At 29.3% G+C, this 24,330-nt stretch overlaps 1 protein-coding gene across 7 annotated transcripts in view; it reads right to left on the bottom strand.

Moving 5' to 3' along the window:
• LOC142319451 (UNC93-like protein MFSD11) overlaps positions 1-23,394 on the bottom strand; it is a 32,381-nt gene extending 8,987 nt beyond the window's left edge. Inside the window, exons 1-6 of one of the 7 annotated variants that reach the window (XM_075356756.1) lie at positions 22,996-23,392; positions 18,176-18,317; positions 11,104-11,280; positions 6,963-7,228; positions 4,157-4,282; positions 2,261-2,432 (exon numbers count right to left, since the gene is read on the bottom strand). In XM_075356756.1, coding sequence (XP_075212871.1) covers positions 2,261-2,432; positions 4,157-4,282; positions 6,963-7,228; positions 11,104-11,280; positions 18,176-18,219 — 785 coding nt within the window. In that variant the 5' untranslated portion in view covers positions 18,220-18,317; positions 22,996-23,392. Of the gene's footprint in view, positions 1-2,260; positions 2,433-4,156; positions 4,283-6,962; positions 7,229-11,103; positions 11,281-18,147; positions 18,318-22,991 lie in introns of all 7 variants that reach the window. The other 6 variants (XM_075356757.1, XM_075356755.1, XM_075356751.1 and 3 more) reach the window with 6 other exon arrangements.
• Positions 23,395-24,330: the final 936 nt, after the last annotated feature.

The following is a 24,330-nucleotide window of genomic DNA, read 5'->3' as shown; positions in this document are numbered from 1 at the left end:
AGGGAAATAGGGGGAAAAGGAAAAAAGGGAAATGGGGACAAAGAGGAACAAGAGATAAAGTGAAAGGTTAAATTTTGTGATGTTCCGTAATGTTCATTTTTTTAATGTTTTATCAAACTTTCAATTGTGTTCATTTAATATATATATATATATATATATACACTCAAAGTTAGCAATAGTGAAGCATTGCCGGGTCTGCTAGTTAAAGATAACTCCTAAAATAAAGATAAAAATTGTTTTTCTTTAAAATAAAGTTATCGCACATAGTTATAGCACAATACAGTTATGCTTTTTTTCCATTAAAAAAAAAACATATAAAATCTTTCAGTTTTCATCTGAGTGAAAAATGGATTCCTATAAAGAAATTAACAAATAAAGACTCATGGTCCAGGAAGATGTTTGTTCATGTAAAGAAAATTATGTTAAATTCACCCTTTTTAATTATTAATAAATGGAAATGTTATTTTTGACAATATTTCCATGTTTATGATAATTAAAAAACCAACAGAAGCGTTTTCAGTGATTTGCGACAACCTAAAAGTGTCACTTTATCATGAACAAAAATATGTTTGTGAGAAAATCTACCAATGATAATTTCATTAATGCCCACTTTTGATTTCCGAAGTAGGACATAGATTTTACAGACCATATAATGATAAGAGTTTTCAGGTGAATGTAACAAAACTAATCAAAATTTAATTTTGTAAGCGATAAACCGGTAAAACTATTTCTTGTCAAAGTTTAGAAAGCTAAGTTGATGCACAGTGTGGGGATGGATTGCTAGATTGGCGACTGGATTCTTGCTACTCTGTAGTCCTGTTGGAGCATGCTAATCCCTCCACTATACTATTAGCAGTGCCAACGATACTTTTGACACCCCAGGTAGAACTACTCTGCATGTTGGAGTTTACGCTTTCTAAACTTTGATGAGTGTACCTTTACCTAACTGAATATTTATTTAAAGATGCAGGCTGAAGAGGAAAAGTAGATTCGGCAATTAAAAGGACTTCATTTAAAAGAAAATTGTTTTTTACTTCTTTAAACAGAAAATATAAACTAAATAAAAGTTGCTTTTAAGAAGCTCTAAGTATTTATTATCTTCTTGTTGAAAATAATAAAACAGTAAAAGCTTCTATCTGATTTTAGAATAAAGCCAAATAGATAAAGGAAATTTTGATGGGTTTTGAATTGTTGAATTTTAAATGTAAATTTCTAAACATTTCATTCATTCTTATCGGAGAATTTATTTTGATAGTGAAAACAGTACTTTACGGCACATCAAGTTTAATCAAATATTTAAGTAATTTTTTAATGATTTTTAAGTAGCCACTGTTGGTAACATGGTTTATCTACTTATTCACAGATATATATCTCAACAGGTGAGACTGTTTTTTTACATTTTCTATAATGTTTGTTAAATTATTTACATTTTTGTGTAAAGATAATTTATACCAGCCGATCTAAATTTTAGTGCATGCAGAAAAAAAAATGTAACTGAGTGACTGCAAATTTAAGAAAGATTTTTTCTCGAGAATGAAATTTCACACATTTCTTTTTTAAAATCAAATTCACTAAAAATAACTGAAGCTTAGAACTGCAAAATGTTTCTTGAAGATAACCTAGTCTGCTACCAAATTTCACTAAATCAGTTGTGTAAAATAATACAACATTTAAAATTACATTTAACATGCTGTTTAAAATTATCAGGATTAGATAATTAATTTTAAGGTTGTGTACGTTTATGTCAAAAAAATATTGTTTGTATATTACTTTTAATATGGGTTTTTTTGTGTTCTCAATATTACTTGTGATTTATATTTCTTAACAGCATTTATAAATGATAAATAAACCTAATATTTAATGATAAATATTAAGTTGTGTTAAATTTATCCAAGTTTGTTAATTAAACAGAATTATTAAATTCCTAAACTGATATTTATTTATTCATAAGTTAGATGTCTGTGGGTATATTTGTTTTATTTTTATGTATGTTTTAACATTCACTCAAATCTCAAGACCCTTTGTTCAGATCAGAAAAATTCTATTACCAGTGTAAGAATAATTTTAGGCCTAAATTTCAGAATTTAGTCAAATCCAAAAAAAAAAAACATATTCCAGTTGAATTACATTGATCAGGGTAAAAAAATATTGAAAATTCCATGTACAAGTAGTTATACTTAATAGTTTAAGTGTATGTTTTATAGAGCAATGTTTTTTTATTTTCTATCATATTGCAATGTTGATTCATTAGTTAACTTACTTGCTTTTTACTATTGCTTCATCGGAAGTATTTCCAAAAACAGCCGATGAGGGAATGTTGATATAAACAAGCCCAAAAGAGAGAAGATGTGCCATAATACCTGATGTTATAATTATTCTTCGACTGCAGGAAAGTTTACTAAGATGAACTTGAAGCATTTGCCAGCAACCACCTTAAATATTAAATATCAGTTTAGAACATGAATTTTTTATTATTTAGCTTTATTTTTCAGACTATAGAAATTTCAAAAGTTTTACATTTAATATCCTTTAATAAAGAAGGCAGTTTAGATATACAATGTTCCAAGAGAAAATAATTGAAATTTAAATAAAAGTTTGTAACTCGGTCTAATTTTTTTTATCAGTGTTTTTTATTAGTGTTACATAACAATTTGTTTGAAATATATTTGTATCTCTTCAGGAACAAAACTGTTTATAGAGTTTCCAAATTTATGCTTTGCGTCACCAGGAAGTAACAAGAGGCAGTTTGAATATAAATGATCTTCAAACAGACCGTTTAATATGTCAATTGCCAATGTAGTCAGCCCTGGCGATTCAAGCAGGCTGATATTAATAGGTTGGGTTTGAAAAGTCTTTTGGTTTATGAGTTCCAACACTTAGAATTAACAAGAGCTACAACTCAACCAGCTCAGAAATATTACCTATGTTTGAGAAAATTCTTAAAAGAATTTTTATGGCTCGCCTTCAGAAGGATGAAGCCAAAAGCCTGACCACAGTGAATCTGAGAACCTGGGCATCGAGTGCCTTTTCTATATTCTTTCTTTTTTCTGTGATATTGTCTGGATCTCTCCTCCATAAAGCTCTAATTTGGCTGTCCAAGATATGGGTGCAGTAATAGAAGGTTCGTGATTGGATAAGATTGAACACAATGTGGGTATGAAGAGCAATTTTTCGAGCTAGTTATGCAGCTCGATCCACAGTATTCCATTGATTGAAAAAAATCTCTAAACTAGCTATTTTTATATGACTGCCCAAAAAGGAGTATGCTTTTAGGGTGTATGTAAGTAGCATATTTGTGTGTGTGTGTGTAAGTGTTTGTTTCACCATAGCAGCTCAATTGCTGAACCGATTTAGATGTATGACCATCCCGTTGGAATCTGTATGTTACTGGGAGTGTAATAGGCTCTATATATATATAGAGCCTGTTTATATATATATATATATATATATATATATATATATATATATTTGTGTGTGTATTTTAGGTGTATATATGTATGTATATACAAATAAATTAAAAATATTTGAAAAAAAATATATTTCTAAAATTGTCACCCGCACGCTCTTTAATTAAACTATATTAAAGAGCAATATTTAACAGAAATGTTTTTTTTTTTGGCAGTCGTGTTTATCACTTGGTTATATACTAATTGATTAATAGTAACAATAGTATAGGAGTTAATAGGTATGATACTTCATACTTAATGTTACTTTTATTTTAAATTATTTCACATTCCAAAAGTAAATACCTGCCAGTTTCATCGAATTAATGTTTTAAAAAATATTTTGCATCTATTTGAATGAGATGTATAATTTTAAAATGATCCCTAAAATAATTTGAGGGCCCCTGAGGAGAGGAATAGCTTGTGTTGCAAAATTCATCTGCTGCTACGTTTATATTCTTCTGTAAGGTTTTTTGTACAATTGAAATTGTAATTTTATTGTTCTTTCTAACCAGCTAATTCATGTTTTTAGTTTCCAAGTTAAAATTGTTAATAGTTTTCTTAGAGTAATGAGGTACTATAAAAATAAATAAATATAAATATAAAAGGTATGACAAATAGTAAATAAAAAAATTATCTGGATATTCAACATCACTTAAAAAAGAATAAAGTATTTATATACATTACAATTTATTAAAACAGACATTACTAACCTAATATCTGTCCTACACCAACTAAGATACCAGACAGTGGAACAAGCTCTTTTGCTCGGTTTACAAACTGAAGGGTAAATCCGATGCATGGACTATAAATACCACTATTAAATGCTTGTTGTAAACCTGAAAATAATTGCATTAATGAATATATATATAATTTTTTTATAAGCAACTCTTTTAATAACCGTACTTCTCTGTACTAATACAAATTAATTTATATTTAATAGATCAACCCCAAGTACAGCATAATTGAAATAGGATAACTAACCTTATTTCATTACAAGAGCAGAAGCGCTTTCATAAACTTGATTTGCATCATCAGCTGCATTATATTTATATATTTCAAAAAAACATCATAAACTCGCAATCCATGATATCACACCACCTATCATTTAGAATTTTAAGTTAAAAATATTTTTAAATTAATTAAATTTAATTTAAGTAAATTCAGTGAAATGGCTAGCACACAATTTTACTTTACTTAAGTTTTTGGTTTTACTTTTATTAAAGTTTTAATTTTTTTTTTAATTATTTAATTTTTATCTTAGTTTTAACTTTAATTTTATTTCTTTATATTGACGTCATATTATTCATATATGTAAAAAAAATATATATATTTTAATTTTAACTTAATTAATTAATTAAATTAATCTTTATAATTTTAAATATAATTTTAAATGTTTAATTTAAATAAAAGTTTTAAATTTTTGTGTAAGCTTTTAAAGTATGATAAGTTAAATTTAATTTAAAAATGAAATGTAATCTCTTTATATATATATATGTTAGCTATAATATGTATTATAGCTAATTACAAAATTTATGTTTTTAAAAATATTAATTTTTTGAGACCAAGGATGGTTGGAGTTTTATTTATAATAATTTCATTTGAGGTAGGTTTTTAAATGCTCCAGTTATTATTTGATTGTGTTCATTTATTTTAATAATTACGTCTAAATATTTTATTTTCCGGTTATGTTTTATTTCATATGTAAATTTCAATGTTTCATGAAAAGAATTTAATTTATTTAAATTTTTTTCGTATTCATTATTTATACTTGGTTCATACGTAACTAAAAGATAATTTACATAGCTGACCCATAATAAAATTTTATGTATATGATTTATACCATAAACAATTTTACTTTCAAACTCCTGCAGATAAATCTCCAACATTACTGCAGATAAGAGGAAACTCGTAGGTAAGGTATTTTCTTGTGTATAACATGTACCATTAAATTCAAAATAATTTTGTTACAAATGTTTCTAATTATTATTATAATAGTATTTATACATTTTTGGTCTTCACCTGTATTTATTAATTTGTTTTTTATTAATGAAATTGTATAATAGATGGGAATACTGGGAGGTATATGTTAGTTATATCAAAGTTTAACATTTCTGTTTTATTATTCATATTTAATTTATAAATCAACTTATACCCATTTTTATATTATATTTATATTATAATTTAATTTTTGATCTAATTATTTTATCAATAAGTTTAGTAATTATATAACTAGGAGTAGTTTTAAAATTGAGACCATTAATCAATATCAAAAAGTGGTCCCAGAGGTTAAAAGAAAAATTACTTTCTGCAACAAATTTCATCTGCTAGTTTTCCATTTCAAAATGATGAAATTGCAACTTATATAAGCTATAGTTGTGCATTTTAATCAACCATGACTCATAAAATTTTTTAAAAGTGTATACTTACTCGTAGTACATTCTACAAGAACTAATACCATAATGCACAAAATTGGATTAGAAATTTCAACAAAGAATTTAATATGTTTTGAAGATAAGGGTTTTTAATGGTGTGGTGGGTTTTCCACTCAGAATCTAAGGGTAAACATTAGAGTTTAATGTGGAATTTTCAACCAAACACCACATGAAAAGAGTAGTATTCAAACTTCACATTTCTAAGAGGAAATGTGGTTGTATACTGGGTTCAGAAGACCTACCTCTTTTGTTAATTTCAAAGCTAAACAAAACAATAAGATGAAATGTAAAAACTAATAGGATATTCCTTTAGATTTAAAAAAATCTTAAAAAATAAATGAAAAGAAAGGAAGTGAAGGATTGGTTAAAATTTAATATGATAGAATTAATCAACTTTTAAAAATATTAAGTACTCATTTTCAAATTAAATAAAAATTATTTAATTTCAAATTATACTTTGACAGTTTTATCACTAATTAGTTTTTGTCAAGTTTAGTGTTTGAATATTTATATTGTTTAAACTGCTGAGATGTTTTTTTGTGTTATTTGCATTTATGGCTAATTTCTTATGTTTGTCTTGTTTTTATGGCATGATTATCTAATCTGTTGTTGGTTATAATGCTTTTATATGTTCTTTATATCTGGGGTGAAAAGTACCCAGTCTACCTATTCTAGTATTTAGTGTAGTTGCGTCAAATTAATTAGTAAATTGACGTAACTGCATTATGGCATTATACAATGCCATTATATTTCATGGCAATGTATATTTGTCCAGTGCTTCTTAACTGATCTAATGGGAACTGATGTGTTAAAACTGGAAGACTGATATTAAAATTATTGTCTAATAAAAACAACTTTATAGAATACATGCTTTATATTTAAAAATATTCTAATTAAATGTACATTTCAAATATAGGCCTCATAACTAGGTAAATGACTGACAAAACTAAATTAAATATTATTTTAATATTCAAATTAATATGTGAACTCAAATGTTTGTGATATAGACTAAAAAAGATGCAATAAACTTAGACAATCAAACAAAAAAACAACTTATTCAGTTTATTTTAAAAAATTTACTTACCAGTGTATAAAAATACAATACTGAGAACTAGCATCTCTTTAGTTGTGAAAACTCTCCATGTTTTTTTCAGTTCTTTACAAGGATTTATCTGCTTCAATTGATTAATCTGTGTTGTGTTCTTTTTTATTGGACGCAAAAAAGCAAATAATATTGTTGCAAGTGCTGAAAGAGTTGAAAGAAAGCAGATGATCAATGTTCGACTTTCTTGTTCAATGTACTCTTTACCTTGTAATTTGTAATATGTAAATATGTTACCGAGGAATGATCTAAAACAGAAAAAACAAAAAGCACATATATGCTAATAAATTAATATAATCTTTTCTGATAAGGTAAAAAAAAAATTTTTTTATTAATAATAAAAATATTATTATACATTGGTAGTTTTTGCGATTTGAGCAATCTGACTAAATATGAAATATTACAAGCATTGACCAGCCAAAGCAGTAAAAGGTTCTGTAAATCTTACGGTTTGTTAAACCCATTGTAATTTTTTTAAACATGTGTTTTTAAGAATATTTGTTAATAACATTCTGTTTTTATTGGAAATGTTTAGCTACTTTCATTCAAATTAAGTACAAAAACCCTTTTCCAAAGACTGAATCTTTTTTTAGACAAACCTTCTTTTAAAAGAGATTCGAGAGGATTTTAATTTTACCTTAGTTCTTCTAATGGCCTACATATCTTCTTAAGTGTTTCATTTTCTTCATAGTGCCTCAACAATTTAAATGTGCACTTACAACCAGCTTCTTAAAGTCTTGGTTCACATTGTCCAACAATTAGTCTTTTAGCCTGTTTTTTTTCAATAGCAACTCCATTAAAAATAACACTGAGAAGTCAGACTCAGACACCAATATACAACAGCTTGCAATTTAATCCTAACGTGGGATTTTGTTTCTTTATATTTTTTGAATACACAGATGGACCATATCCATTTTTTATGTTCTCAGAGCAATTTGAGATTGTGCTGTTTGCTTAACAAGTAATTGATATGCATTAAATAGTATTTTTCAGACATATATATATTCAATGTTTTATTACAAAATCACATTTTCAATTTTTTTCAAATTACATTGTGTATGTAACTTCAAGAAAATTTTCAAAAATTATTTCCTTCAGATATATTAATATGAATGAAAATACCATAGATTTTGAGTATAGTAATATGGCTTAAATGCAAACACCAACACTCAGTTCATTTAATGGATTTTTTAATCAGTAAAATTGTTGCTTATAGTTTTAATGAATTCGTTGTAATACTACTCACCTTTACCATCTTTTTTATAATATTTCCTCCCCTCAAAAAAAATAGTATTATAGGACACTAGTGAGGAAAAGTAAAATTAATCTTTGAGTATAAGGCAGATTGAGAGTTAACAGCTAAAGAATTGAATGAATTTATGAAAATTGGTTGCAGTTGAACAGAAAGCTTACCAACTGACTAAAAAGTGACTTCTGCTTCCATAATGTACAAAAAAGGCATATTTTGGCCTAAGATTTTGCAAGCTTGGACAAAGACAAGTGTTATTTTTTTGGTAAATTTTAGTTTTATGTTTAGGAGCAAAAATCTTTTGTAAGAAATACATAAATGGATAACATCACTAGTCCACGTTCAACAATCAGAAAAAAAATCAAAAAAGGGGAGAGAGTTGCCTGGTCACAGAAGCACTTGAATGTTATTGTTTTTTAGATATTTTTTTATTTACTTTGCTGGCAATAAAACACAGCACTTAAACTTGTTTGAACTCCCAATTTCTTTGTTGAAACAATTTTTATGCATACATTAACTTTTAGTGCACTGGCGCTAATAAACTGGGGGGCATGAAATATATAAAAAAATTAAATTTTTATTTAAACATTTTTTTATTCCAATTTTTTTTTTGCACATGAGCTGGTAATGTTTTTTTCCTTTGATGGCTTTCTAATAAAAAATCTTTGCTCCTAAACATAAACTAAAATTTACTGAAAAGTATAACATTTACTTCTCTGATTTGTTCAAGTGACAAAATCTTTAGGCAAAATAAGCCTCTTTTTGCACATTATGGAAGTTGAAGTTGCTTTTTAGTCAGTTGGCCAGCTTTCCGTTCAGCTGTAACCAATTGTCATAAATTCTTTTACTTTTAGCTGCAACTCTCAGTTTGTCTTAAACAGCAAAATATTCTAGGACTAATTTTACTTTTTCTCACTAATGTTCTATAATACTATGATTGTTTATTTTTTCTTTTTGTCACACTTAACGTTTTTAAAAGGAAAAAGGAACCAGTTTCTTTAAATTGTTTTATAACATTCATGTTTCATTATGTATATGAACTAATTAAGCATAAGTGAGCACATATTAGCAACTATTTATTCACAAATATGAAAATTGTATTGGTATGAAATTTTTAAATTAAAATCACATTTTATTAAATTATAACAAAGTTCAGCTTAAATTACTTACTAATGTAATATTCAGTTTACATTATAACTTTTTAAGAATTCTTAACTCAATTTAATTTAACCTAATGAATACAATGGAAGGTTCTGATGTATAAACTAAAAACCTAAAGAATAAGAATCAATAAAATGAATTTTTGTATGTGTGCGTGTATATATATATATATATATATATATATATACACACGCACACACACAAATATATATATATATATATATATATATATATATATATATATATATATAAATAAAAATAATTAACACAAGATATGTATATACCATTAACAATATTATTAATAGGTAGGCAAAAGATGTAAATGAAATGTGTTTTAGGACCAAAATGAAGTGTCAAGTGACATAACTTTAAGTTGTCCAAAAAACTGAGGGATCCAAAAAAATGTACTCACTGTTTGCTATTCCATATCTCATGACAAATTTGACTTGACATGACAATTTCTGGCACCAAGAGAAAGTTATCTTATGTGTTTGAAATGAGCACCAGGAGCTTCTAAACAACGCCCATGGCGTTGAACTGCACATTGAACTATGGTGTTAGTGTATCTGGTGTAATGGCAGCACGTGACTACGATTTTTTCACGTAGCTTGTCGATTGTTGCTGGTTTTTGTCGATACATGTTTTCTTGATGGTCCCCCAGAGGTAGAAGTCCAGACATATCAAATCAGGAAACTGAGGTTTGTACTCAACAGCACCTCTTCGTCCCACATACCATCTGGGTAGAGTTTTATTGAGGTACAACCTGACATCTCAATGGTAATAAGCTGGGACTCCATCTTGTTGCATGTAAAAAAGTTCATCATACAGGTTTCAGATGGCAGGCAAAATCTTTGTCTGAAGCATATCAAAATATGCCTCACAAGTTACAGTACTCTCGAAGAAGATGGGACCAATCAAACCATGCACTGATAGATGACACTACACAGCAACCCCTGGTAGATTCACTGTCCTGTCCACATTGAGTGTGAAGATTTTCAGGAGCCCAGTAGACACAATTGCGTAGGTTCACAGTACTGTTAAATTCAAATTGTGCCTCATCAATCTACACAAACTTCCCTGCAAATTCCTCATCCTCGGCAACCATGTGCTGAAACCATTTACAGTAAGTACTCCATCCTTCGATCTAGATCGTCCTCATTCATCACGTGTAGCAGCCTTGGAATGTACATAGAATATGTCTTACACTTGACCAGCCCACCACACTTTCGCGCGCTTCCCGGTTCACTGATTTTTGGAGTGATCAGATGAAATGTTGAAACACTGCAGCACTGGATGCACAACTTGTAGCTGTTTGTGGTTGGGGGCCACTGTTCGACATATTGGTGGCAGTGTTCCAAACTCTCTCTACCACTGCCGTTGAACCTATGAATGTTCTCATATTTCCAGTACCACTTCAGTACAACCTTGTGTTCAACAAACAATACGACAACCTTATTCACTGCTGCTACTTAACTGTCTTCAGCTGTATTGTCTAATACAACTAGCTCATTCCACCACCAACCCACGCATGCGCGGCATAAATTGCCAGCTCCACCTACCATGACAAATTTAATACCTTATACTTCACTACACATTAGATTAGTGAGTGTGTAAGTCTTTTTGTTTAGATATTATTTAATTACAAACAGTGAGTACATTTTTTTGTATCCCTCTGTAGTATGTATCTACGACAAAAAATTATTAGCCACTTACGACGAGGAATAAAAAGTCCAAAATATTCCAATGTTTTGACTGACCAAATTTGGTTCTGAACTCAACACAAGATATTTTCCTTCTGCTGTCCACAATAAACCAGCTCCAACTCCTCCTATTACTGCTGCTCCATACAACAGCCATTCTTTTTCAAAAACTAAAGATATATTATTTAGTCTGAAAAAATCAGAAAAATTTTTAATATATTTCTGATGATCTTTTTATCAGATGCTGTTATAATAAAAATAAAATTTCTAATTTCATTTTTAAATAGTATTCTATATACAACTGCTTCTTGCAAATTAAAGTTTATATAATATTAAATTAAAATAATTATTACATTATATTTTAATGTCACCTTACTTTCAGAAAATTTCCATTACCTAAAGTGATCCTGTCAAGTACACAAAGTAATGACAGATCATAAAATGAGATCTTCTTCTTGTTATGACATGACAATTTCTGGCACTGAGAGAAAGTTATCATATGTGTTTGAAATGAGCACCAGCAGCTTCTAAACAACGCCCGTGGCGTTGAACTGCACATTGAACTATGGCTGTTAGTGTATCTGGTATAATGGCAGAAGTCCAGAGGTTTCAAATCAGGAAACTGAGGTTTGTACTCAACAGCACCTCTTCATCCCACATACCATCTGGGTAGAGTTTTATTGAGGTACAACCTGACATCTCAATGGTAATGAAGTGGGACTCCATCTTGTTGCATGTAAAAAAGTTTTCATTGCAATACTGATGAAGAATCAGATCCAATAATTGTTTGATGTTTACTAATGTCTCCAAAAGATTCTGTTGTAATCTTTATGTCAATTTTGGGTGAGGAAAAATTTGTTGAAGATCTATTATTCCTATTATAAGTGAATGACTTTAATTTGCTGATCTCCATGGCAGAGTGATAACATTTTTGCTTTTCATCTGGAGGATTCTAGATTTTATTCCTGATCAGGTAGAATTTTTGAAATGCTATAAATATTTCACATCTATTCCTGCACAAAAGCCTCTTGAGCTTATTTGGTAAATTAATCATCTAAAAAAATGAACATAATTTTGAGTTATATGGTGATGATATTAATGGTCTTTTCACAATTAGGGTATTAAAATCTGTTAAATGAAGTTCAGATAACATAAATAACAAGAAAGTCTATTTCAGGAATAATAATTAACCCCTAATTGTGATATAACCCATATAATTCAGTTTTCATTGCAAAACTGATAATTCTTCATGAATGATTCCAATAATTGTTTGATGTTTACTAATGTCTCCAAAAGGTTCTGTTGTAATCTTTATGTTAATTTTGGGCGAGGAAAAATTTGTTGAAGATCTGATTTTTTGAATAAGAATTAATTAAGCTATTTTCAAATCAGGGCTATATCTAAGAAAAAATTGTTGAGAAAGGGCTGGCCATTGTCTTTTAGTATTTTTACATTTAATAATGAAATAGACTACGTTTACAAAACAATATCAACAAGTTGTCAGTTGTACTCAATTGAGCAGGACAAAATCAAAGCTTGTTCACGAAGATAATAACAAAATTGTATAAATTCATATAAATATGATGGCTAATTTCCTGAAGTCGCAACAATTTGAGAGTGCAACTATGTGTGAATATACTTTCTTGAGAGGTGAGGACAGAACTTTTCAGAAGCATCTGCACACACTAATTCCTTTCAGACAATCTGTATTAAATTAACCAACAAAAATATTCATCTGTTATACTCGATCTTTCTAATCTATCTTATGGACTAACCTTGTAGAGTAGTTTGTTAGGGTGTGTTAAAATACTCAAAAAACAAAATATTATTAAAATTAATAAATTACCGTATTTATTCGAGTACCCCCACACTTTTTTCTTGGAATTGGGAGAGAAAAATTAAGAGTGCGGGGCTTACTTGAAACATAGCCTTTAGCCAGGATAATTTATGTAAACGTTTTCTTAAAAGTACCTAAATTCAATCATATAAATATAGTTACATTAGGCTTTTGTTTATCAATACCGGATGCCGCTTACACAGAATACATCCTTAATTATTAACATCCTGTTCATATTATTGATAGGAACAAAGTTACGGTATTTTTATAAAACTGATTCATTCTGTATACGCTGCATCCGGTTCTAATGACACTACAGTTACTCACCGTCGTCTTGTCTATTCGCCATAGTCATTGTACTGTTTATATATGTGGACAGTTATGTACATTTTATCTATTTAGTTTATCTTGTAAAGTTTAATAAGGTGATTTATTTTAATTATGGCATTAAAATGAGTACAAAAGGACAGTGTTTACGATCTTTTACAGTAAATGAAAAACTGCGTGTTATAGAAAAGGCTGAAAAAATTGGAAATCGGGTGGCAGGAAGAAAATTTGACGTAGATGAAAGCTGCATTCGAGACTGGTGTAAGAAGAAACAACTTCTGGTGAAAGGCACTGGTAATAAAAGGGCTTTTCACGGCTTAAAACCAAAATACAGAGACAGAAAAAACTGTATGACTTTGTTATGTAAAAAAGGAAATGCGGTTATGCTGTCACGACAGAAAAGTGTCAATCATATGCTCGTGAAATCGTTAAATCATTGAATAAAGTTGATTTAAAGCAAGCTGTGGATGGATAACACGATTTTTTGCACGAAATGATTTGTCAATAAGACGAAAGATGACTATTTCTCAACGACTTCCAGATGTTTATGAACAAAAAATATTTCACTTTCACAAATACATAATAAATCTTACAAAAGATAAAGGCTATTTCCCTTCTCAAATAGGAAACGCTCGCTGATCAAACCCCCGTATATTTTGAAATGCCATTTGATAAAACCGTACACAAAAAAGGTGAAAAAAGTGTTACGATTCGCACTGGTGGTAATGAAAAATAAAGGTGTAGTGTTATGCTTTGCGTTACTTTTGATGGATCAAAATTACTTCTGTACATTGTTTTTAAAAGAAAAACTCTTCCTATCGTACAGGTAAATGGAATTATTATCAGGGCACAGGAATCAGGTTGGATGGTTGAAACCTTAATTTTAGATTGGATCAGGTGTGTATGGCAAAAGCGATCAGGAGATTTTTTTAATAAAAAAAAATACTGGTATGCTAATAATGGATAGTTATCGGGGGCACACGACTGATAAAGTGAAAGACATTTTAAAAAAGAGTATGACAGACCAAGTAGTAATTCCAGGCAGATTGACATATCTATTGCAACCACTAGATGTCTGCATTAATAAACTGTTCAAATCTGCATTAAAACAACTGTACAGTAAATGGATGGCTGATGAAAATTTCTTTCTCACGCCTACAGGAAGAATCAAACGCCCAGATTTTAACCAGATTTGTGTTTGGATAAAAGATGCTTGGGAAGGTATTTCCACGGAATTAGTAAGAGGAAAAGTTTAAAAAAATGCAGAATATCTAATGAACTTGATGGTAGTGAAGACCGATCACCTTTGGCAGAGCGACGTGGAGACTACCGTTTACTCTTCTACAGACATTGACAGTGACAGTGATTAATTAAAAATAAAATTCCATATTAAAAAGTGTATTGAAATGATCCTTTTCAACATGATACTTTCTTTTCGCTTTATTGGCCTACTGATTCTGAACTAAACTTACGGTAAACTAGTACTTACGGTAATTAATTATTAATTTAATATTAATATTGTAATTTAAATGAACAAATTAAATGCTTTACTTTCTGAATATTTTTGTATTTACATATGTTTTGCACTTTAGAATACCGGATATACTCAATTTTGTTTTTAGATTTTCGGTCTGGAAAATCGAGGTGCTTGAATAAATACGGTACTTAAAACAGATTGGCATATATTAGTCACACATCTTGTAAAGGAGTTTTCAGAAAAGTAAATATGCTGACTACCATAATTTTTTATTTTTAAATAAGTATAATAATTATTTCTGTCATAAAATAATGAGGCTGTGCAAAAATAAATACCTGGCTTAGAAATTTATATAATTTTCCTACTCGTCAATAAATACTTGTATAGTTTGAAAGGGGCTTTTGTGTATGAAAATATTTAACCACCTTTTTATAAAATCTCCTTACAACCTGATAATTCCCCTTCTTTGGAACAGACACTCATTTCTCAGGACCTTGAATGTCATGAAAGCTCTTAAGATGCAGCATCCTGAAAATTGAAGTGAATATGAATGTCAATGACTGAACCTGCATTTAAAGGTCTGTTTCAGTAGGTCACAGAAATTAAACAATAATGGATGCTGTGTAAAAAATAAAGAATAACTTGTACGGAAAAATGTAAAAATGTATACTATTAAAATAACACTTAATAAATTACCTCCTGTTTCCTTAATTGGGACCCATATTAGTGACTGGTTTTCTAGCTTGTTAATCTTGGTTATCAGAATTTATTTTGATTTTTTTATTGGTTAAGGAGATTAACTGTATTCAGTTCTAGACACAGTTTCTTTTTAGGTCAGCAAATAAATGTTACGAATATTTAGAGGCTAATAACCACATTAATCAGTATTTATCTAATTTTAAAAAATAATGATAACAAAATGCAGACTTCTTAAGCAGTCATTAGTAAGTAATATTCTAAAGTGAATGAGAAATGTGCAATGAAGTAAAATATCTACTACTATTAGGATATGAAGAAGACAACAGTAACCGAGGTGTGTAATTTTAATACTTTAATTGTCAGAAAAATGTACATATATTTCTTATGAGGAAGATGCATTGACATAAATGATAAATGTATAACATCTTTAACTTATACCAGAAATCACCCTATCATAAATTCACTTACACTGGACTGTAGATAATATTGGTCAGTACTTGCAATTACACTGGACTGTAGATAATCTTGGTCAATACTTGCAGTTACAACTTGAATTTAATATACACCTCCTTCATTTAATGCCATGTTACAATATACAAATTTTTTGAATGGCCATTAGTTACAAAATGACAACATTACAAAGGGCAATTCCATCCACATTTACACAACTGTAGTGTTTAATAAAAAAAAAAAAAATCCCGCTGACTTCCATTCACAGTATTCTTTCTTACCTTCCTCCTTATTATATCCAGTACTGAGAATAACGAAATCATCAAAATAGGAAGTATGAATAGATTTACCAAATATTTTTCACTGTATTGTATCACTGATCAATATATAAAAGCTGTGACCAATGTAAACACTTTTACACGGAAAAACAGCAGATAATTTAAAAGCAAATGTAGTACACATATGCTATTTTAAAAAAAATAATAGCTGTAAATTATCAGATGCAGTAGAACATTTAGCAAAAAAAAAAGATATCTATATTATTACCAATACCAATATTAATTTTAAACTTTTAGAAATTAGTAATAAGAACTATGATTTAGAAGATCTAGAACAGTTGTCTGTTTAAAAATATAAACTTAATTTTTATATAAGAGTGATAGTATAAATGAACTTAAGTTGACGACAATGTTAATAACAGTGTAGTAAATTTAAGTAAAGTGCAGTTCATTTAACTGCTTTTCAAGTTTTGAATTAAATAATTTGGTAACCGTGAGCCTGAACGTCCTCAACCTTAACCTTTTTCAAATTGAATATGTTGAAAAATATGTTATATAATTAATAAAATTACTAGTTTCAAAAGTCGGAAGAGTGAGATTACCTTAGTCTTCCTCAAAATCTGTAATGGCAGTAGCATTGTTATCAGCTGTTTCGAGCAACTCCATCATATAGTCAGGATACAATGAAGCAAGACTGGACCATAAATGATGAACTCGACTCTTGTAGTCCCTGTATTTTTTTTTAATGCCTAACCTAACCTACCATGTGATTACAAAAAGTTCTGTGCCAGTAATTATGGTTAATTCACAATTATTACAATCATGCCACGGTACTTCCAAACAGCTAACCATAACTCAGTGCACTACAATAATAATAATAATATAGTAAACAACCTTTGAACGCTTTATCAGCTATGAAGCCTACACAGATAAAGACTACTTTCCGACGACTACTATATGTTTTTCTGTTTAGTACTAGTTTGATTGTCCATCATATTCTAATATAGGAGATATTAACGTTGAGGATGTTCAGGTTCACAATTACCAATAATTTTTATTTTGACAACTGTTGCCTAACAAGATTTTTTTAAAAACTAATACGTTAATTTTTTAACGATGATACATTTAAGAAAATAGATAACATTTAAGAAAATATTTGGTAGGTAGACTATTTGTAGTTTCTGATTAGGTGGTTTCATTATTGTTAATTAAAGACTTCAATTAATAATTCATAAGTGGGAAGATATTTAATAAAATTATATATACATACATAATTTAATAATAATATTTTATATTTTATCTAGTGTTAAATCTAATTTGTTTTTGTTTTTTGTATTTCATTAAATCTATTGTTAAATAATTTAATATTTTTATATTTAATCTAGTGTTTTGATGGCAAGCCATTTTCACTATCATCAAAATGTTTTTTAATGTATTTGAAATAAAAAAAGTAAAATAATTAAATGTTATTAACATTTTTCAATCATTAATAGTTACAAGCAAGCTAACTCTACTGCACATAAAGATTTTAAAGTTTATTTTTTATAGTATCTTTCAAACTTATAAAAAAAAAAATGTTAAAAGTGATGGTTAGCCATCAAAAGTATAAAACTCAGGAAACAGTATTTAATAAAAAAATATAAATTAACATTTTACATATATATATATATTTATATAAAATACCCTTACATTTCCTAAATATTTATCCTTACAGGAAATTTTTTCTCTGAGGTAGTGTCACTGTAATAGGAACTACCAGGAAGGGGAGAAAGGACATAGCTGATTATCTCACACTGGACCCAAAATAGATGTACATCTATTTGTTTTGGTAGTACATTAACAAAACATAATTCACATTGTTAAGGCTCAGAATGTTAATGAATCGTTGTGATAGATAATACACATCATATAATCTGGATTCACAAAAATATAATAAAAATTAAATTAATATTTTACTTATTTTCTATTTTAAAATTGCTTTGTAATTACGTGAAAAATAATGAAGCAACAGTCATACTTGTTCGAAGACCAATTATGTTTACAGCGGATGGACCCAACCATAAACTTAGACCAAATGATAGGTATATCAATGCGAGTACATTAAAGCCATCAACTTGAAAATCCTTGTTATCATCATGTATACTAGATATAATAATTTTCTGAAATAATTAAAACAGAGTTTGTATAAAAATAAATTATTTTATAAAATACATGTTATTTTTTTATTTATTATATACGTAGACTAAATAAAGCTTGTAGGTTAGCAACAAGAAAACTTATGGCACCTGACCATAAAAATTTTTCCAAATCCTTTTTATATAAGCCAAGAATAACTGATTAAAATAGACCAAAAACACAAAGCATAGTGTATAAAAATGGACTAAAAATAGGTATTAATAGATCATTAAAAGGTATTAACAAATCATCAAATAAAGTAAGTGATCAGAACTCACAATGTCAACTGATCCTTACATCAAATGATATTTAAACTTTTGATTTTCAATTATAACTAATCTATGTAATACTAAAATAATAATAATAATGATGTTTATTTTGGGAAAAAACAATCATAAAAAAGTTGGCTAATTTCAGTCTAATCAAATATAGAAAAAGTTAAATTAAGCCTTTTCTTAATAAATATTATTATTGTAATTATAACTCGTGTTAATAGTAGATTACAAAATATTAATAGCTGATATAATGTGTTACACTGAAGGTAATGCAAGAATGAGAGACATTTCCAGTTGGTGAGTTTTCTAAATTTCTCAATTTGGTTGTTTATACTGATGTTGATAATAAATTACATGAAAAAGGTATTAATTTCTTTTACTAATTATTATTATGCAACTGATTTTCGAAAAAGCAAGTTTCAAATGAATTCAATAACAAACTTATAAGGTCAATTTTATTTGTAAACGAAGCACTATGGCTATCAACTGTTAAGAGCTGCTCTGTCCAACTCTTTGCTTTCTCTCAAATTTAAGAAGGGCATAAAAGTTAGTGGTGCTATGCTTTGATTGAGCAGTGCCACACTTTAACTTGGAGACTGGAAATATGTTAAAAAGTAAAAAATTTCCTAAATAATGTACTAATTATACAAGCACTCATTTCTTAGCAATCATGAACTCCAGATCTCACACAGTTTCCTTTTTTTGAAATGGTCACCAGAGGTATCGTTTTTTCACTGAATGTTCTTGATCTAGATCAATTGTAAGAAGCTGATGTATGACCAAAACAGAAATTATCTTACAAAAAGAAACAAAATATTGTTTTGATATCTGCCATGTTTCAAATGGTGCCCATACAGAAACTTACTAACACAGATAACAAACACCTACATTTTCTGAACAAAAAAAAAACTTTTTAGGTCTATCAAATAAAAAGTTATCAAAGTAGTTTTTAATGTACCTAAAAGATATTGTGATTCTTTCTCAGAAACCCTATTAACCACCATAACAGTCAGTAGTCTGACACAATTCACTTCCAGTGATATGTTCATGCTCAAGAAAAACAAGTAATCAGTTCCCGGCACAGTACTAGTTTGCTAGACAAAGTGAAGGGTGAAGATGTCTCCTTCTTCACTGCTGACAGAAATACAATACTGCTTTTCAAAATGCCAAGCCCATTATCAAATTCCTGCTTATCAAACATGCTACATAAAATATACAAGGTAAAGTACAGTTTGTGACAAAATATGTTGTTACCACATATATGCTTAATTTAATATGGGCGGGCGATAACGGTAGCAACAATGTGAGAAGGGCGCACAGTGTATGGACACACAGATACAAGTATCACTCCCACCGTGCACTTCTCCCACCACAGCTCCGCCACTCTCACGCTCCTACAAAAGAGCGTTCATGACAGTGAACTGGCAATTCATCATTGACCACCACCTGAAGAAGGTGGAAGAAGAAGAAGTCTCCTGGCCGGCTCAATGTGGGACCTCCTGGTGGATGCCAACATCCCTGCCGTAACAGCAGGCCTGGCTGGCCCATTGAGGGAGCTGCTGGATGCGGATGCTACATTCCTGCTCCAGCTCCAGCTCGCCGGACTTCAGTCAGCCTCGCCAGCCTGCCGAGAGAGCCACTGGATGCAGATGCTACATTCCCGCTCCAGCTTGCCAGGCTCAGCAGCAAGAGCCGACCCAGCGTGGGATCGCTCGGGGAGAACTGCCTTGGCCGCACCGGCGAAAGATGACTGACGCCGACCCAACACTGCAGGGCTCTGGTAGTGTCAGCCGACCCGACACTGCCACGCTGTGGTGGGGACCCAACTGCCGCTGAGGGAAAGCCCAGTCAGACTTTAATGGACGAGCCACAGCTCACTGACTTCGCCAGAGACCAGCTTCCGGAAACAACAGCTCTTCTCAGAGCTAATGCTAAAAAACTGCCCTTTTCAGGCCCACTGCAAGGTTATGGATTACGTGCTGTCGAAGCCAATCGGCAACAATGTGCAACATATGTTAACCAAGTCATACAAAATTAGCAACATTTTCATTAAAGAAAGGTTACAATGTTGCTATCAAAACAACATACAAAATGCACAAGATCAAGCAATAAATTACCAAAGTACATACAGACAAGCAAAGGAACCCTGGATTACACAAATTAATCTGCAGTAATTGCATTAAAAAATTGTACAGGAGGAGACGGGATTCACATTCACCCACAAATACAATGAACACATTAAGGTAATAGAATCATACAATAAAATATAATATAATAAAATCAAATTACGAAAATTACTGTACTAAAACAAGATACAGAAGCAAAGACAATAACCATAATATGCAAATTTACAAACATTACAAAAGTGCAAAATATACACTGAATATGTTATTTGGTTACAGTGTTTCCTAACTTTTTTAATGCAATCACCACCATTAAAAACACCAGTACTAAAAACTCTACAGAAGGTGCTGTTTATTAGCTTCAAAAGGATCTTGAAAGAAAAGTTCTAATATTTTAGAAGCGAGTCATTGAATAAATTATTCATTTTAAACTTTTATAATTTTGTTCAATGAGGTAAATACGGGTTATTCAAAGGCAATAGTTTATATTTTTTAAGGTCTCACCAAAAGGAAAAATATGTACATGGTAATAAAGAATTTATACGTAAATCAAATAAATTGACCTTGGTTGGAGGGGCAAATGGCAATTCAGTAGTGGAAATGCAATACTGTGATAAGAATAGTTATTTTTTTATTAAAACTCTTTTATATTTTTTATTACAGGTACTTTTACAGGTTTTAATTTTTATTTCAGTTCTAACTTTCTGTAATAAAAAGAAAGATCTAAACCTTAAATAAGGACATAAAATGATTATAATACAATCAAATACGATTGCACAAAGTCTTCTAATCTAAGAAACATACAGCATCTTCAAATTTGAAAAAGCAAATATTTAAAAATTGCTGTTACTATTTTGCTGTTCATAAAGAAACAATCTCAGACGTTGACTATAGCCTTTACTACACGAATTCCTTTAGTAAACTGCTTGTCATTCTAGACTTTGAAGTCAGTTCTTATATTGAATTATAACAATAAAAGAATTCATTTACAGTTTTTTTAGATTTGATTACATGCAAATACAAAAATTGCTGTTAGGAAAACTATTTTATTTTTAACAGTTAACATTGCAGAAATATTTTTTACATTCATAATATAAAAGACAGATCTCATTTATTTTTTTATCAATTAGATATTATCAACTTTGGTCATTTTTTATGTGAATACTACTTTTTTAATACCAGAGTAAAATTACTCTAAAAGCTCAACAAAAATATTAATGAGATTTCTATAATAATTTAATATTAAGAGCATTTTTAGTGATGTAAATCGCATGTGCTGGACTGATGGGGCCAGCTATCAACAACAGATGTTGATCAGCACATAAACTAAATTAGATATTAATAATGACAATAATGTTTAAAAAATTATCTTAAATAAATTAGCCTTTTTCTGAACAGTTTGAATTAAGTCTGTTAAGAATACCAAGTTAAAACAACCCTGGATATCTACCTCAGGGGTCTTGTGTGAAAAAATAAACAACTGCTAAAAATAAAATCTGAATGACAACAATAATGTTTTTAACACACAAATGAATATTGGGGTAGTTAGAATGTAATGAGCAGGAGCATAGCCTCTTCTAATTATTAGTCAATAGTAATATAAAAAAACATTACATAACATCTTTAGATCATTTACATATAAGGCATCATAGGAAATATAAAGTTAATAAATTGTGTGTACCATTGCCTCTTATTAAAATGAAGAGAAAAACTTTAAGTTTTTAAAGAAGAAAATAAATTGTTTTATGTACAAGTGCCATAACCAAAACTGTAAGTTAACTATATAATAACTGCCATAAGTAATCTAACATAAAATATAGGTTACTCCTGAAATGACCATAGCTGTAGTATTTCAGATAACTAGGATTCCATGCCAGGCTTTCTAAGCAAGTTGAGGAGTGAAGTGGTTTCCTTCTTTGCTGAGATAAAATATTTTTGCCTGTCAGTACCAGAGCTCACCAAAATGCAAGAGTATGCTCAACTCTCAAGTAATGCCTTCATTCAATTCGTCAAAGAGAGTGGCTGTAGTTGAATCATTATTAGTACAGAAAGCAATTTCAGCTAGCCTCATAGTGACTTGAGTTACAGCCATAAAAATGACAGCAACAGATAATGTAAAGCAACAAAAAGTATTGCTTCTGTTGAGAAACTATATACTGTATATACAGATTCTGCACAGAAGGGGAAAATAATTTATTACACGATAAATAAATGAAATTTTTTTATAATAATCAAAATAATATATATTTTTTTAAATTACCAACATGTTTTGAAGAGTTCCATCTGCAGAAAAAAGAAATAAAAAACATACCGACATAAAAATTACATTTAAAGTGCCTGAATTTATGTCACGTGGTGAGGTCATATTTGTTTTTCAAATCTGATTTTTTGTTATGGTATCTAATAAGCACTTCATATTACAATAAACTACTGGGTTTTCTATACTGACGGCTGGATACACCTTCACTTTTTACTGATTTGATTCACAAACTTCTAACTTGCTTTGCTGCTTATGTAAACTGATCACTTTCGACTACTCGATAATCTCTTAAAAATAATCAGTAATGATTCACTTCAATAGTACATCATACTTTTAACAAACACTCAAGTTCAATTTATCTGATAAATTTCCTGTTATCAGAAATAATTTTATTATTATTATTGAATAATTTTGATATATTACTAACAAATGGTTTATTTCGATTAAAAGAAACTTGTTTTAAGGCAATTTAAAAGTAAGTTAATAATCATCATTACTGTTATTGTCATTATTGCATTATTATTATTATTATCAATGCTTATTACACCCAATTTGACCTAATATATATATATATATAATGATAGAACTGAATGCTGGTAAAGCGATTAATGAACATAAATGAGATAAGATTAACTAAACTTAACAAAAAAAAATAATTGCACCCAAGATTTCAATGGTCTTGTTAATTTGCATCATTAAATTGTTTTTTTGTGCCATAAATAACATTCATGAGTACAGTTTAATTAAACTATTTTAAAACTAGTTTTTGTTTTAATTAAACCAGTAATTTTGTGAACATTAGTAATTTGAATTAACAGATTAAGTGAAAGTACAAAAAAAAATTAATAAAGTGAAAATTAAAGAACATAATGTATACTTATAATGTTACTTATATAAAATGATAATTCTGAGATTACATTAAAATAAAATCACATTATAATTACCAATAATTTATAGAATTACAAATCAACATTGAACTTACTGTGGAATATTTCCCAAAAATTATTCCACTGGCAAAGAACATTGCTCACTGATGCCTAATGAGAAGATATTTCCAGTACATCCCAATGCTTTTATTGTTTTTTGTAAATCCAACAATACTTTTTTAGTATTTACTTTTGGTGTATATAATAAATACAGAACAAAAATTTAATACTTAGAAAGCATTTTGTACACATAGCACCCACCAGGCGATGACAAAATATGCGAGGCTAACAGTCATCAACTTGATAACTTTGTGAAAAATCCTTGCTTATTCTTCACTCCATCTAATATTAGGGAATATTATTACTAAATTTGATAGAAACTTGAATACACATTTGATCACAACTGAGTTATG

This window comes from Lycorma delicatula, chromosome 2, assembly GCF_047948215.1.
Source record: "Lycorma delicatula isolate Av1 chromosome 2, ASM4794821v1, whole genome shotgun sequence".
NCBI classification, from domain to species: Eukaryota; Metazoa; Arthropoda; class Insecta; order Hemiptera; family Fulgoridae; genus Lycorma; species Lycorma delicatula.
The sequence above is the reverse complement of the archived record's forward strand: the minus strand, read 5'-3'. Positions and strand labels throughout refer to the sequence as shown.